The 17481-nt window shown below is 39.3% G+C and overlaps 1 protein-coding gene across 1 annotated transcript in view; it reads right to left on the minus strand.

Moving 5' to 3' along the window:
• Positions 1-1887: 1887 nt before the first annotated feature.
• sv2ca (synaptic vesicle glycoprotein 2Ca) overlaps positions 1888-17481 on the minus strand; it is a 30641-nt gene continuing 15047 nt past the window's right edge. The window contains exons 3-13 of the mRNA XM_044369961.1: positions 13470-13650; positions 12177-12328; positions 7067-7200; positions 6461-6550; positions 5892-6002; positions 5672-5760; positions 5041-5205; positions 4725-4858; positions 4309-4515; positions 3963-4122; positions 1888-3798 (exon numbers count right to left, since the gene is read on the minus strand). Coding sequence (XP_044225896.1) covers positions 3615-3798; positions 3963-4122; positions 4309-4515; positions 4725-4858; positions 5041-5205; positions 5672-5760; positions 5892-6002; positions 6461-6550; positions 7067-7200; positions 12177-12328; positions 13470-13650 — 1607 coding nt within the window. The 3' untranslated portion in view covers positions 1888-3614. The remainder of the gene's footprint in view (positions 3799-3962; positions 4123-4308; positions 4516-4724; positions 4859-5040; positions 5206-5671; positions 5761-5891; positions 6003-6460; positions 6551-7066; positions 7201-12176; positions 12329-13469; positions 13651-17481) is intronic.

Genomic DNA, 17481 nt, shown 5'->3' on the forward strand with positions numbered 1-17481 from the left:
TCCATAATTGTAGACTAAATGTTATAAACCCCTCTCAGTATAATGCAATGCAATCCAATAGCACCACAAACTACCAATGACCATAAAGTTAAATTAACATGTCTCTAAAATAGTTTGAACAAAAATATATCTTTTCATGAAGGTAGGACTTGCAGAGCTGTTGTGTTAGACTACACTACTTTCAGCTATTTGTACTTGATAAAGTGGCAACTGAGTTTTTATTGTATCTTTAGCCTCTGAAGTGCACATGTAACAAAATACTTATGAACATGCAAATAAGCTAATTGAACAAAGGGAAAAGTTGTCACTGCAAGTCTGTTTTTGCATAATTTCTCCCCAAAATTGTGTGTTTGTTAGAAAATAATAAAAAATCAATCTTGATATTATATATAAGTGCAGTATTGTAATATATAAAGTATGGAGATGAATTTTACTCTGTGAGGTTTGACATAATGCTTATGAAATAAATGCATTGCGTAATTTGCTAGAGAACATAACTTTTATTGTATATATGTTCAAAAGCAGCACAGTCTGCAATCCCTGCCTTTCCAGTTTCTAACATTATTCACAGGGCATCATTATTTCTTCACATATTTTCACACTTATGGACCTCTGAACATACAGCTCAGTCATCCTATGACTGGCAGGCCCTTTACAATAACATACAACTTAATTCTCCACATACATTTGATTACCTCCATAAAATGGATGAACAGAACTTACAAGAGTGATACATTCACATTTTTCCTCAACAAAAATCAGAATATTGCCATCATTTTCTGCCAGAAGAATTTACAATAAGAACACAAAGTTGAGCACAAAAGAATAGAAGATTTCTTACATACATGCAAGTTTGTGCACACACACGCACACACACGCACACGAAGAGTAGCGGGTGAATAGGGGCTTAAAGCCACGGACACACAGAGATGTACAACAGAGGTACAGCAGATGGACTTATCGCTTGGACAAAGCAGGAGACACATGAGTCGATCGAGGAGCTTAAACACATTTAACCCAGACGTCCACCAATATCAGCTTTGATATGTACATTATTTACACTAAATGCATACGTAGGCCCGCAGCTGGGTATATGCACACACACACGCATGCTTGCACACACTGACACAAGCATACACACTCTCTCTCTCTCACACACACACACGCACACACACATAAATACAGTACATATAAGCAATACTCCAAATACCTCAAACAAAATAGGTGATATGATTTCTCCCCAGTGTAACACATCAGGTAGATCTGCCACTAATTAAGGTTTTAACACATCCAGGACTGTACAGATCCCTCTGTTATTCTTGCTACTGACAGCAGTTAGTAGTGTTGCACTGACACTGGGCAAAAGTCATTGCTTTTTATATCAGTGCATTTATTTAGAATCAGTATGCCATACTCAAAAATATTTAAATCATGTGGTCAAAAAATATCTGTTGCGCAATAGCAGCACATTTTATTATGTATTTCTCACAGATTTTATAAAATCAGAGAGACAGTTAGGTTAATGGAAATGGATGCATATGTGCCAGCTTGGAAGCCTGTAAGTTGTCTTTGTTTGTTTGTTTGTTTGTTTGTTTTGTATAGCCTTGAGAGAACCAACTGCAGTGAAAGGGCAAACTAGCTCTATGCTGCAATCAGAGATACAGATGCGCGTGCAGAGAAAAGCAGGAGGGCACAGGCTGTAAGCCAGAGAAAATACAATCCATGGGCGTCAATAAAACAGGACTGAAAGCAACTGAATTGCTGTGTATTTGAGAAATGTCAATTAGTGTCAATTAAAGTTTTTAGAGGCATTTTAACATTTAAACTAATAACTTAACTATTGTATCTTATCTACCCATCTTATCTTATCTTATCATCATTATCTTCAGCAGTATGCATTGTGTTTCTGATTGAAAAACAAGATATACATAACAGATCATGTTTTTAAGTGAGAGATTATGGCAGAATTTGAATTCCATATATGTAACAATTATGCAAACATAATTGAGTTGAATTTTACTCAGATGTTTTAAGATTTGGTCAAAAAACTAAGAAGTTTCCTTAGGAGACATTTTCATCATGAATGGCACCAATTATCCCTCATAAAGAGGTGGCTGTTATTTACATTATTACTTTGCAGTCGTGCTAGGTAATTTACACCATTTTATCATATTATGGCTCATTGTTACCTAGAGTATAGTAGTGGAATTAATCTCTGGAGAGGAAGAGGCTTATTTCACAAAAATAAAGATTTTTATCCAAACAGGAATGTCTAACCTAAGAGATGAGGTTTAGGAAATGAATTGACACCCTAATAAAATACTGCATTGGCCACATATTTCACATATATACACAAAAACTTAATGATCATTCTATTTATATACTTCCTATTAAGTTTCTGTCTTTTCCTTAGGACACCACATGACTATGGGCAGACTGCTCCAGTTAAGGAGAGGCACATTTAAAAAGGCCATTCAGTATTTTTAAAAGGAAGGAAGCAGCATGACATGTCATTATCAACGTCACTGCCACAAGCAAAACCAACATAAATCATAAGGAGTGCTCATCAGAGAGCTTTGGTACGATAACACAACACAACACAAGGAAGGGGGCCTAGAATAACAACATTTGGATAAAATGAATAATTCATCATTCCAACTTCACAACTACACAGCAATAAATAAAATGAAAGTCCTCAGATTCAACATACCATACAATTATTGGTACAAGAAAATACAGTTTTTCAATATGGCCTTTTTTATTCTTGGTTGGGTAGGTAATGCAAAGGGCTTGGTATCTTATGTGAATTATCTACTTTGAAAAGGTTTCAGGTATCTGAGAAAATGTCATGTTGAGCAAAAACAGTATTGTGTGTATGGTCCAAGTGCAGAATGGGACGGAGAGTATAATTATATGCGAGTATGAGTCTATTTTAAGACATGGATTTGGACAAAAAGTATATCTACATGTGAGTGTTTATGGATTTGTGTATGCTGACTGTCTGCAACATGTCCTGTGTATGTGGGTCCTGTGGGCAAACCAGCTGTCATACATCTGTGTCGTGTGTCCGCTCTGTCTGATCATCTATTCCCTCCGTTATCACACAGCAGGCTGGCTGTGCTCATTACAGCTTGTTTTTCTCTTTTCTCCCCATCTGGCTTGTCTTAATAAGACTGTATCAATATTAAAAGCCTTGAGCTTTAACCATGCAGTGACTCCACACAAGATTATGGCTGCGGCTGGAAGGTACAGCCATCCACTGAATAAAATTAAACCAAAGTCTCAGCAGCAGAACCTGTGCAACTTCTCAGCTCTGTCATGTGAAATCTTCAGACAATAAATTCACAAAATGACTGAGCTTATTATTAACTTGCAAGGAATCTAATGTTTGGTATGATAGAAGTCAAACACATGGTGAAAAAATGGGTTTCAATCCAACGTTATACCTAAACTACAGTTTAGTCAACTACAGTTAAGTTAAACGTGTTTAACAGTGTTAAGATGTGTATGAACCAAGCCATTTGCATTCCTTGTTCACTGCTCCCTGGACTTCCTCTTGGATTCAAGAGGATTTTATTTCCATTTCACCCCAGCTGATGAGCGTCATGCTGGTGTTACATGAGGACATTCGCCCTGGTGTCAGGCAACCGGAGACCCACCAGACCTCCCCCCACCAGCACAGATGAGGCCATTAGGATGGGGATGGCCTTCGTGATGCCAACAAGGGAACCAAAAATCATGTTCCCCAAGACTGCAGCCAGCTTACACAAAGCGTTGCAGAACCCAAATCCTGTCCCTCTGCGGGAAGAGAAAAGTCAGGGACATGGAGGTAAAAAGTAGAGAAGAGAGAGAAATGTGTTAAAGTTGATTGAATAATCTCTTTGTCTTTACTCATATGTCTTTCCAGTGTATGGAAATCCATTAGCAAGTCTAAACAACTATATACTATTTTGTCCCCTCACCTCCTAACAGTAGGGAAGGACTCAGTTGTGACCACATCCAGGGAGTTCCAGGCAGAGATGCTCAGGCCGTTGTAAAGGCACAACATGAAAATCATCATGGACTCACTGGTGCCAAACCACAAGAAGAAACAGCTGATGCCTGACAAGACCATGGATCCACCTGATGGACACAAACAGAGAGAAAGAGTTAGTGACATTCATTTAAGTAATGTTCAAAATTGCCTCTCATGCTATGGATGTTACATCCATAGCATGAATCATTTCAACATCCTACATGTGAAAACCAATTACTCCACTGTACACTCACCTTCCTCCATACACACAAACATGAACCCCTCTTTCTTACCTAACATGGACAGACGCCCGATTTTGTCCATGAGCAGGGCGGACACAATGTTGCCGGGCAGAACAGCCAGAGTCCCCAGAAAATTGATAAAGTAAACCCAGTAGGCACTGTAGTCGTCATCAAACGTCATCTGGCATCCCGTCTTGTTGTGGGTGAAAGTGCTGTTGATCACCTCTGTGCCATCAATCAGCTTGGAGTCATCGATGTCTGCACAGAGAATACAATAAATCACAATTTGACAATAACAGCACAGAGGAAATCAGTGTTTTCTGTGGTTTTGTCTGCCATATTTCCTTTTAACCATTTGTCAATTTCACCTGATGAATCAGAGAATACAAAATGACAAAACATGTTGCTCAAACTGTGTATTCATGTCAAAGCAAGAGTTCAAGGGTCTTTAATTCTAATGGTCTCACCTGTGTTAAAGAAGAATGCATCAATGAAAGTGCAGTTACGGAAGAAGGAGCCCACCGATGTGACATCATCAAAGAAGCAGTTACGAAAGGTTGAGTCGATAAAAGTGACGGACTTCAGCTTCATGCTAATGAATCTGAAGAGACAAAGTAGCATTGTGCTTTCAATGATTTATCACAGTATGTGTAATTATTATAATTATATTTTTATAGCTTAAAATATGTTCAATTGTAGGATCTCTGATTAAAATTATAAACTCAACAATTATCCGTATAATTTTGCCTTCACTTATCCTGCTCGTAAATTGACTTCTCCTACCTATCATTGATGAAGAGGCCATTTCTGTGGATCTGATTCTCCAGGGTAAAGTTGAAGGTGAAGTCTTCGATGCGTTCATTGGTGTGGATCTTAACTTTAGAGGCATACTCATCTGCCTGAAGGTGTTTGATAACATCAGGGAACCAGACTGACAGGCCGTAATACCTGCAACCAGCAGAATACATAGGGATATCATCAGGATAGCAGGAGGTTATTTTGTCAATTGATCAGCGTAATAATGTTGATTTTCAACTGAGATCTGACAAAAACACGGATAGGTAGACTCTTAAATGTGCAATCAGAGAGGCAGAGAAGTAGACATACACAGCAGAAGACCGGGAGACACCTGTGGTTTCTGTTTGATTTTAAAGAGTGTTTTGAGGGTGTGCTTTTTTTAAATCCCTGGCTGCTTTCACTCCTATCTCTGCTCCTGAGACTGAGACACCAATGGACCAGTATTGATCCACAGGACTATGATTGATTTCACGCAACCACGCAACTTCTGCACAGCAGAGAAATCACAATGACAGAAATGCAATGTGGCCGCAAGCCTGACTGCCTTGTGCTATTATCTGAGCGAAAAAAATTAGACTAGATTTTTCTGTGACATAAATGAGATCAGAAAGCTCACCCAAATGACAGTGTGAACCACACTATGGCTAGCCGCATCATGTTTTCTCTCATAGGGTAGTTGAAACACTTCATGAGATTCATATAGATCTAAAGAGAGACAAGAGATCAATTTCACTTTGCGGTATATGTAATTAAAAGACATATTTGGGGTGGGGTAAGTGGACATAAATGTGTTAAACAGCTGACCTTAAGATACAATGAAATACGAAAACATTTACCCCATGTATTTCAGCCTTTATCCGAAAGAAAGCCTTGGAAACTGGATTTCCAGACTCTGAGCCCATTTCCACCAGTTCATCCATCTGCTTTGGGATCTTGATCCTGTTTACCTGGGAAATTAACCACAGGAAACAAAATAATTACAGTAGTACAATAGCTCAGTGACATCACTATGATTATGAATTAATGTATTGTAGGTGTCAATTTTATTAGGTTTTTTTTCTCTATTTCTATGTGTTAATCCCTCATTTCAAACAGTATTGAAAGCAAACGATAACTGGAATGAAAATCTAATCAGAATCAAGGAGTTGAATATGAACAGGTGGTATTAGAGTACATGATCAATTCAAGAAACATGTTGACTAAGAGGCTTTCCCAAAGTGCAGTTCATGCAGCAAATAAGCCTGAATGACACAAAACAGCTTTCAGAACCATCATAATTCAGATATGATCCTGCACAGAGAATGTGTTAAAGCCTGTCCCAGCGGTGGCAGAATATAAGCCTCTTTGCTTCCTTAAGCATCCAGAAACCCAGCCAAGACAGCGTGCAGGAGAAACAAACACTCACGGTGAAGACTTTCTCCGGTTGCCCACGCGCTCTCATGTTGGTGTCGTGGATCTGTTTGAGGATCATCCAGGCTTCATCGTGCTTCCCCACCTGACAGGGGGGAAAGCGAGGGAGAGAGAAGACAAGATAAATTCATGCAATCAGCACCAGTCTCCCTTACTCAGGGATGGCAACCGTCTCCTATCCACAATCATATATACTGTACATAAATACACTCCTTTGATTCCTAGGCCAAAATCATGAGAGTCACGACAACGGTGACTCATTTTACTTCAAAGGGTAATTATCCTGCAGCAGAAACCTACTGGCGTTGATCTTTAGGCTTCTATTTTTCAGTCGCATATAAGGCCTTATCCAAGAGTTTTGGATGACTCACACTGTTTGGTCTGATTAAACATCTGTTGGGAAATACTCACTATTTGACTGACATATTATTATAAAGATATAAAATGTAAAATTGATAAGCACAGACAGTTGTTGACACTGACACAGCACCGTGAGGCTGCCTTCTTGAAGATACGGCCGATGCGGCAGATTCAGGAGATATCAGAACAATTTCAGTGTGAACATTTGCTGAACTGTAACAATTCAGAGAAATCTGTTTACCTCAAGGTAAAATCTGGGACTTTCGGGCATGAAGGTAAGTGCCACCACAGCACACACACAGGGCAGGGCACAGACGACCACAAACACCCTCCAACTGTGAAACTGGTACGCTGAACCCATACTGAAACTCCATCCTGTAAACAGTGACACGCCACAGCAGTGACAACCAGTTCAGATTATGATGGATGACAAATGCAAATTAGGAAGTGAATGCGTTTAAATATTTGATGATTTTACAAGTGCTTCATTTACATTTTCTTACAAGCGGTGTGCACCTTTCTAAAGCTGTAAAGTATCTATTGAAATAAATAGATCAAACATCATATAATTCAGATCATTAGCAATTGAAATCCTCAAATGCAACCTGATGATAACAATATTAATTCAACAATGCTATCAAGATGATCCAACAACTGAGCTGTTCACCATATTCCACTACATCAACATCAACAGTTGACAAAAATAGTCTATTTATAGAACCAGCAGACACAGAGCAACATTAGCATTCATGTGGAGCTGTGTTTCTGTCCACCAGATGAATGTAAGTCCAATATTGCCTCCCTTTTTAGCTCTGTTTCCGGTCTCCACCAACTCCTGAGAAGAATAGATGGCTGTTTAGCTCCTGAATGCTCCAATATATTCACCAGCTAGTTGCTAACTTTGTCTGTCTGCAGTTTGGTGCTGGGCATGTAGCACACAGTGGGTTTATTAGTGCTTTATTGTGGAAAACAGCTTCCTACTGCAGACTGATGACAGTGGAGTTTGGGAGCTAAATTAAAACAATTTGCTGAAAAGAGGCTAAAACACCAAGGTAAATGGAGAGTCAGGCATGTAGATTCATCATTACAAGTTATATCTTTCACATTACACATCATCATACAACATCATTTGATCCATTATATATATAAAATAAAATATTTATTAGTGCAGCTTTCATTGTTGTTGATACAGATTATTTGTGTTTGGCATATTGTCATAATTTCAAAGATGATTGGGTGTGTTTGAACAGATGTCTAATGTATTCACTTTGTTTTGCTGATAAAGATGAACAGTATGTTGGTATCCATTCAAAGATCCTGATCCTGAAAATAAAGTGAGTGACAAATGACTACAGGGAATATTTCTGGTCATAAATGCTCGTGTCTCAGACCAGACAACAATTCACAGTGTCTTATTTATGAATTACACACTAATGTTCAGCACACTATTTGAAACCAGCAGGTGGCTATTTACCCAATCTTAAATTCACAGGGGCATAATAAAAGCAAATATGATTACTCAGATAGTCTTGAAACGATCCTTTGAGGGATCAGCGACTAAATAATATTAGATGTACTGTAGATACTAATGTATATCCTTATCAGAGGCTGACTGGGCCATTTGATCTGAGAGGCTGAGTCTAAATGTTATGTATGAACCTCATACTGTGAACACAAAAGGGCTTTAAATGAAAGATGATATTTAAATGAGAGCTCTCCACAGCCAGAGCAGAGTGATGTGTAAGCTCCGAGATGAATGGCTCTGCAGAGGGAGCTGAGAGAAGGGACGGGTTAATTGAATGTGTAGGAAAGGAATTGAGTGTTTTCTGCTAAGTTAAATCTTGTTGCACCTGATCTCAGCCCACAGGCACTCTCCCAGACTCATTAATCATTGTAACATGCGCTACACACACACACACACACACACATGCACAGACATTTACACATGCTCACAAAAGGGGGGAGAAGCACACACACACATCCGCACCAACACGTAAAAACTTGCATTGACAGAGAAAATAAGCACAGAAATTAATAACACAAATTACCATACGCAGATGACACCGACACTACTAACATAATGCCATAATGCCATACTTCCACCCACACATACACACACATTCATACATTATTCAATTTTTGTTTCCCTTTTGAAATAAGACACTCACTGTATCGTCATGCATTTCCACAAAACCATTTTGTGAAAATGTTTCAAATAAATAAAGGTGATTATTTCCTAAATCATTCAGCGGAGAAAGGAAAGCAGAGTATTGCGTCTTAAAGACTGAAATAATGAAAGATTCGATACCTTTAGTTGAAACAACACATAAACAACAATCATGTTTATCTTGTACAATATCTGACAAACAAAATTTGTGAATAAACTGACTAAAGATGTTTCCTAATAGAGCTAAACAGAGTGGCAAAATATGACTTTATGTAATGCTGTAATTTAGAGTAAATTTATGGAAGAATATTCTTCTCCTCATATATGGGATTATTTGGTACATCATTTTTTCATTTGCAAGAGTTTATATATAAAAGTATATACATAATAAAGCAAGGATAAGACAGAACGCAATCACAAATGCACATGTAGATTTCTATTTGCGCTGTCATTGTCTTCGTTTTTTAGATTTTTTTTTTGGAAGCACAGAAAGGGGTTGCCGTGTCAGTCGTGACCTCCCACGTCTCTCGACAGATCGTGCCTCATGGAGATGCTGCTCCAAAGGGAACAGCGCCATTATCCATCAACAGGCGTAGGAGGGGAGTCAGGGTGTGTGTCTGTGTGTGTGTGTGTGGGGGGGCATTAACGCTAATGGTTATGCCAGAAAAAGGCTGCTGAATTAATCTCACAGCATATTAAAATCTGGCTTTGATAGCAATGCATATCAACTGCTAAAAACAACAATTTTCAAATAGGGGGTGGGAGGATAAGTGACGGATGCCTCCCACAAGACACGAGCATGTCTCAGTAGGAAGCAGTCAAAGAACATTACAAAGGTAAACGTCGAGCGACAACATCAGAAGGAAAAAAGCAAAAAAAGTAAAACTGGAATTAATTCCTTTTTATATTTGCTGTTGGTGAATTTGTGTGTAATATAATACAACATTATACAAGACAAACATAATAGATGTGATCTTTTCATATACTGTACATACAGTACAAGCAGGCTGTCAAGGGTAAAAGTTTTTTTTTTCTGAGTGATAGCACACATTTCAGTGTCTTTTGTTGGGCAGTATAGGAGTAATGACTTTCGTAGACATTGTCTTGCCTGGGTGTAGAGTCCCTTTATTTATTTCCCTACCTTTCCGTGTGTGTTTGAGTGTGTGTATGTATGTGAAGTGACTCAGAGAGAGAGAGAAAGGAATAAAGAGAAAAAGAGACAGAGTAACAGAGAGAGAAAAGAAAGGAGTTGTTCAGCAGTGATTGCCTTTTCTACAGAAATGTAGCGTGGCTTCCTGCCCCTCAGGGTTAGTGTTTCACTCATGCCATCGGAAATCTCATTACAGGGATTATGTACATAATTGACTAAGTCTATGGATGACTGAGTCAGCAGTGCTACACAACTCCCAGCCCCAGTCAGATAGATAGATAGATAGATAGATAGATAGATAGATAGATAGATAGATAGATAGATAGATAGATAGATAGATAGATAGATATCGCAGTAGAGTCCGCTGAGGGTATTTAATCTTTAATCTGTAGATCTGAGCAGTGTATAACGAGGTTACTCCGGTGGTGGGCTCGCTTGGCAGCAAGTAAACTCTTCAAACTCTTCTGTCAGTGTGATGAGGATCTGTGCCGAGCAGACCTCCTTCAGGGCTCCAGCTGTGAGTCTGGCAGGGGGGTTTTGGGAGACATTAGGAGTCAGGGAGTGTAGAAGATAAATGAGAGCTCTAATGGTGTATTAAACACCAGTGTTGAGGCACTTGTATCATAACCTGTCACTGGTGTCTTCGTTCGAAGACATAAAAGTATCTCCGCATGAGGCATTTGGCCACTTTTTTGCCCACACATCACAGTGCTGTTGGTTACAGGCACTGCAGCACTTTAGGGAAAACATAAAACCATCGGGTTGCCGGAGTATGTATGCGAGACACGTAATCCCCTCTCAGAGAAAGAGAGGCGGCGTGGTAGCGAGCAAAGAAAGGCCACTACTACCCTTCAATACGATATCAGCAGATCTGACAGCAGAGTCTCTTCATGAAGACTTGTTCTGGTTTCAGAGGGTTCTGCAAGTCTTCACCAGTGTGCTTCTGCACATTGATATGAGCAGTGTGTGCGTTTATGCGTGTGTGTGCGTGTGTGTGTGTGTGTGTGCACCCCTCTGTGTGTAAGAAAACTGGCTTCGTCAGAAACTCCATAATTGAAATTTGGCGTCGCCCCGCGTGTATTTTCATGTGTGTGTGTGTGTTAACTTGAATGACCTCGTAAAGTGTCAGATGTTATTGCCTTCAATTTCCCTTGATGAAGACCTGTATGTGGCTGCAGCCCAGTATCATCCATGTCACTTCCAGAAATACACACACACACACACACATACACACACTGTATCTCACTGATGTCACAGGTTGGCTAAAGCATGGACTGGCCATAAATCACCTCTAGCTGTAGCTTTGTCCTATTAGAGCAAGGAGAAAAACCTAATTATGCTTGATCAAGAAGAACACTGCGGAGACAGAGAATGGAGAGAGAGGAGAGGTAATAAAAGGAAGGACGGAGTTAGACAGAGAGATGGGGAGAGTACAAAACAGGAGGAGAGGGGAGGCAGTAAAAGGAAGGGACAGCAGGTTTTAAAAAAAGCAGGGAAGAAGTGTGAGAGATGCGAGTGGGAGAAGAGGAGAAAAGGAGAGCTCATTCCCTTATTTCTTTTTCTTTTTATGATGAGTGAAGCTGATATCTAATGCAGTATTGTTATAAATCACAGCCTTTTCTCTCCCACAGGCCTACCCTCACCGTTTCAGCGTGTCTGCTCAATGGTATCCATGCGTACGTTAATCTCTTAACCTCTGCCTCTCCCTGCCTGCAGCCACTCAGAGCTATTAGGTGATTGATTCTCATGGCAGGGAAAACTTAACACACAGACACGGGGAAGTCGTACAGTTTTGTAACCTCTTAGTCAGGAGTTTAGCATAAAGTCACATTGCCAGCTTCTCATCAGTATAAACTTCATCCTTTTGAGGGTTTCACTAAAGATAACATCCATTTGAAAGATTCTGCATCCCTCTACATGTCTGCTGTTGTTTCTCTCGTTGTGCATGTCTACATTATAAATCATGATGCCCCTGCCTAACACCTAGCCTAACCCAGATGGGTGTACATTATTTTTTCTAACTGATAAACTCACCATAGTGTGGTATGATGGCCCATGCCATGGCAGATGCATAGATCTCACCAATCATCCAGAACATACACAGCCAACTGAGGTGTTCGCCTCTTTTCTCTCTGGATAACACCTCTGCAAAGAAAGAGAAAACGATAGGCACAGCGCCTCCTATCCTGCAAGAACCAGAGAGAACAGGAAAGTTAGTTAGAGGCAGGTAGAGCCAAAACCAAAACAGTAACATTAATGTTTTACAACTTTCACATATGGTTCATTTATGGTTTACATGCTTTGCCATCTGTGATATGTTTGTGTTCCTTCAGCTATGAGAAGACAAGCTTGATATTGTCACAGAAACTGTGTAGCGATTAAATGTTAAAAGCTAATAGATTTTATGCAGTCCATTTAATCTGTAAAGGGTTTTTTAGAATTTTTTTTTTATAAATAAATTGATGGCTTTGTTAGTACAAAGTGGTCCCAATAAGCAAAAAATAAGCAAAAAATAAGCACACCTAATTTTTCCCCAAACACGACACAAAAAATCCCTTAGTGGAAACTACTCATGATTCAAAGGCACAGGTCGCATTGGCAGTTTGGACAGCCTTTTCAATTACTCTGAAGGTCTCTAGGGAGAGTGATGCAGATGCAATTACTGAATTAGCTCTTAAAAGAACAGTTACACTGCCAAAGAGGACAAAATAAATCACTGTCCACACCACTTTATCTTCTTTGTGAGTAGATGACACATGCTCTCTGCTTCTGTTAATGTTTTCACTTTTAAACACTCTGATAGATTTTTGTTAATATCTGCTTTAAGAATGCAATACAACAACTGCAACGTATATCGGAGTGTTGTTTGTTAATGAAGTGAGAACATCACTGGCTGTTAATAGTTTTTATTGCATTGCAGCAGCAGGGAAGATACGTTTATTTCGCTGGAGAGGAAAATTGACAGACAGATATAAAGTGACTCTCTATAGTAAAAGAATCAAACACTGCAAACTTTCTGTTGTGCAGGGAGATAGAAGCAGGCTTTAAGTAATCATTAAAGGAAATTGCTCTCTGCTTTTTTCAACAACTACTCAGTGGAAGCTTGCCTCACAGTGATTAATTCTTTACTCTCATTGATTTCATTTTGGATAACTATTGTATATGCTCAGATAGTGTGACCATCCTGTTGCCGAGGAAAGTATGCCAAGCTAATGGAGGATAAAGGCGTCCCTGCCTTTAGATTTGGCTTGACTTTCACAAATCATTCAAACTGAAGGCTTGCCATCCTTGTCATCCCCAGAATGACCTTCACTTAATCAGACTTACCCGAAGCCCGCGACGAGACGGCAAACAAGGAACAGGCCGTATCCCTGGACAAAAGATGACAGGAAGGCGAAGAAGCCGTTTGTAGACATGCAAATGAGGAGGCACTGTCTGCGGCCCACTTTGTCAGACATCCCTCCCCAAAAGAACGCTCCAACCATCATCCCCAAGTAAACAACACTGCCTGGAAAGTGAAGAGGACAGAGAGGTCTGATTTTCATTTTCTTCAATATATAGTGCATTATCTCAAATCTTTAAATTCTTGTATGTGCATATGTTTGTATGAGATTGTAATTTTTTTTGTACCAAGGATTATGCCAACATTTTGGTCATTTTGTTAATCAGATTTTGTATGTAAGGTAATAAATGAGTCAACCCAAAGAGGATTTTCACATATGTTTTGCTACAATATCTTCAAAAAATATATACACACTCTTTAGGAACACTATTTAAACCTGCAAACACTGTTTTTTTTTTTTTTTTGGCCTCTTGATGCCAGCTGAAAAGCTCTACTTTTGGTCTCCACTAACTCCAGGGGAAAATTTATGATTCTGTAGCTGCTAAATGTTCCACTGTGTTCACTGGCTAGTCACTTATTTTGTCCGTCTGCCATTTGGTGCTGTGCAGCTAGTTTTTTTCATTGAAAACAGCAGCCCGCTGAAAATTATGCTATGAGAGCATTTAGAGTGAACCAAAACAGTAAAGTTTTGGGCCTGAAAACCAAACAATGAACTGAAAGGGGCTATAAAACTTGGTCGAGCTGAGAGGGACTGCAGGAGACTGGATCAAGTGGCCCCTTTCACACAAAGTGATCATGTGATCCAATGTTAATATAAAAATATTAATTATAGGTGCTTTAACATTTTGATAAAGTTACAGACATGCACATCAGAGAGATTCCCAGAATGGAAGCTGCTATTTTAAATAAAGCATTTCAGCCAAAGAACAATTATGCCTTGCTCAAAGACACGGTGGCAAGATTTCAGGAGGAAAGAGACAAAAATTAATACATACTCATTGATGTGAATGTGAACTTGAATAAGACATTGTGAAAATGTCTCAACCTAAGTAGTCAAAGCCACCAAACACTGACACTCAGCCAAGAAGTGTTTCAGGACTGGTGTCCTCTAAATGTGCCTCCGCTGGCAAACGGGTAAGTGCCAAATTAAAATATGGAGCAGCAATAAACTTGCGCTTCCATTACTGCTGAATGGATGTCAGTGAATTGGAAGTTATGTTGAACGACTGACTCCATATGGAATGCAAAATTTAAAGATGATCATGCTGTTTTAAAAAGTTTAAAATAGAGTGTCATCACACACAAGTGCTGATATCACTCAAAATGTTTCAAAGTTGAATAAATATTTTTTTGGCCTGCCTCACCATAAACACACACACACACACACACACACACACACACACACACACATACACACATTCCCAGATGTTACAGTTACAGATGAGAGAACTTTTTCATCATCACCTGTAATTCGAATCCCTATATGAGAAAAAGAGTTTCACAAATGAGATCTACTGTATAGCTTTCCCACTATTCTAACAGGAGCCCATCAGAGCATCGATTGATTACAATAAACCTAAAACCCAATGAGGAATACCCTCGGTCCCCGTAACACACTCTAGCGTTGATGAGTAGATACAGAGCGTAAAAGACTGAAAACAGGTTCTGATCAATGAGGAGACAAATGTGAACAGTAATGCAGGGTGACTTTACAAAAAGGCCCTCTGCTCTCTTTTAATCTCTCTCATCACAAATGGGATCAATGCTCCAACAAAACAGCATTGATTTCTTTCACTGATCATCATGATTCTGCTCTGGAGAGAGAGGCCTATTATTGCTGCTTTGGTCTACATTGTATGTGGTATTGTGTGGTTAGCAACCCTCATGGACATATAGTATCTGCTGCAATCCAATTGGATTTTTCTCCATTCATAAATGTATTTTTTGAGGTTTCTGTCTGAGCCTACTACAAACTGAATAGTTTATTGAACATATAATAACAGATAATATTAGAACAATGTTTTGTCTTCCTCCATATCCAGACACATGCAGACATATAAACATAAGAGGGTCTTTGTATTTATAATTCAACACAAAAAGAAGAGAATAGAATAACTGCAATCACATCGAGCATATATGGAGCCTGCCGTCGGGACACTTTGTTCATCCCATTGCAATAACAACTTAATAGCAAGATGCATTTCCTTTCTGTGATGTCTGCAGTCAGGTCACTCCTCCTCTGCTGTGAGTAGATATCTGTTTGCTTCAGGGGGTCAAAACCCGGCTATCTGTCACATTTGGCAGCCATCTAGATGCTCCCCTGAAGGTGCCATAAATTCAATTCTAAATTTAACGGAAGTCTTCAGTCTATGCACAGTTCACATTTGCTTCATTAGGAAGAGGGTAGATACGGTGCACAGGGAGACTGCACAGGCAAACACCCACTGGCCTCCTATTTAAATGTCATCCATCCAAATATCCAGAGGCCTTTTCATTTTTATTTGCAGCAACTTTCCAAACAATCAACTTTGTTTTTTGTAGATTTTTTTTTTAACCTTGCCTGGCACAAAACAGACAAAGAGAGAACCTTCCATTCCTGCTACTTCAATGCCCGTAAAAAGAAAAGGGCAATAAAAACTGTTGACTAATGAGTACATCCCTCTCAGGACAGTTAATTACGTAATGAATTTATTGATGTTCTGTCCGGCTTGTGCGGCATCTCGGAGCATGATGTCAGCAGTGCTGGCACCAGCAAAGAGGGAGAGAAATGTACTGTAGTGTACGTAATAAACTGTAATTCAAAAGTAGCAAAGGCTTCCTGTAACAAAATGGGGTCTGTCTCATCGCTAAAAGACTAAAAGCTAGTTTGTGTCATTAACCTGTCAGGTAAAAAGAAAAGTTGTGTTCTTTGCTTCATGAATAATTTCTTTGTAATGTGTTTATAAATCACACTCCTCTTTCAGCGTGATGTCAGAGTGATACACGCATATTTCCAGTGAATACACTGCAGCACAATGTTCTTTTTAAAAGCAATTCACAGGACTCAGTCATACTAATGACACAGAAATAGAGGCACCGTGAGCAGTTAGGAAGCCTATTTTTGGCACATGAACTTATATTTCCCAGTACTACATTTTAAAGCTTATGTGGGATTCATTTGCTGTGTTTTCAAAGGTAACAGTCAATCTATTATCAGTCAATTATGTCTACCCCTGTCAACTCACATCATATGATGTTTTAAAGGTTATCCACTGACTGATCTGCTTCTTATAAATAAAAGAATAACATTTCTTGGGGCTTTATTGGGTGGAAGTCATGTAATAGTGTTTTTCCTCATAAGCCAATTCTGTTTAGTAATCCACTTCAAGTTAATATATCATTCATTTCTCAAGCTGCACATGGTGTAAACTTGAAAAAGAAATATTTCAACATTGCATTAGACTGATGCTCAGTCAATCAATACAGAACATATTTGAAATGATAAAGCTGAACAAGAGCTTCAACCAGTATTTTAATTAACCCTGTGTACCACTACCTACTGCTGTCCTGCCATTGATTTAGCAAGGCTATAAATGTAGGTCCTCCCCTGTGCCTTCAGACTATGAAGAGGGATGAAATCAATAGACTTCAGCTTAGTTCAGCCTCATTTCCAGACTGAAAATGGTCTCTGCTGAAAAAATGAATTGTAAAAGCTTGGTTTCTTATACAAGAGACATGCACACTTTCAGATGTACTGATTAGACACATTGGAAGCAAGACTCCTTGAATGGGCAGCCAGCTCTTACACGCGTCTCGTTGAAGATGCAGCTGAATTTGGACTTGATGACCCATATAGACTCTGAGCACCATCAGAAAATGACAGTGTGTCAGGAGAGCTCTCAGGCAGAAGCAAAAGGTTTTGCCCCATGACGCTGTGTTGAGATGTCAAAACACATCTCCAGGAATGGTTAATATTCAGCAACATCACAGGCGCACTCTAAACACAAGACAAATTCC

This window comes from Thunnus albacares, chromosome 2 (genome assembly GCF_914725855.1).
Source record: "Thunnus albacares chromosome 2, fThuAlb1.1, whole genome shotgun sequence".
NCBI lineage: Eukaryota > Metazoa > Chordata > Actinopteri > Scombriformes > Scombridae > Thunnus > Thunnus albacares.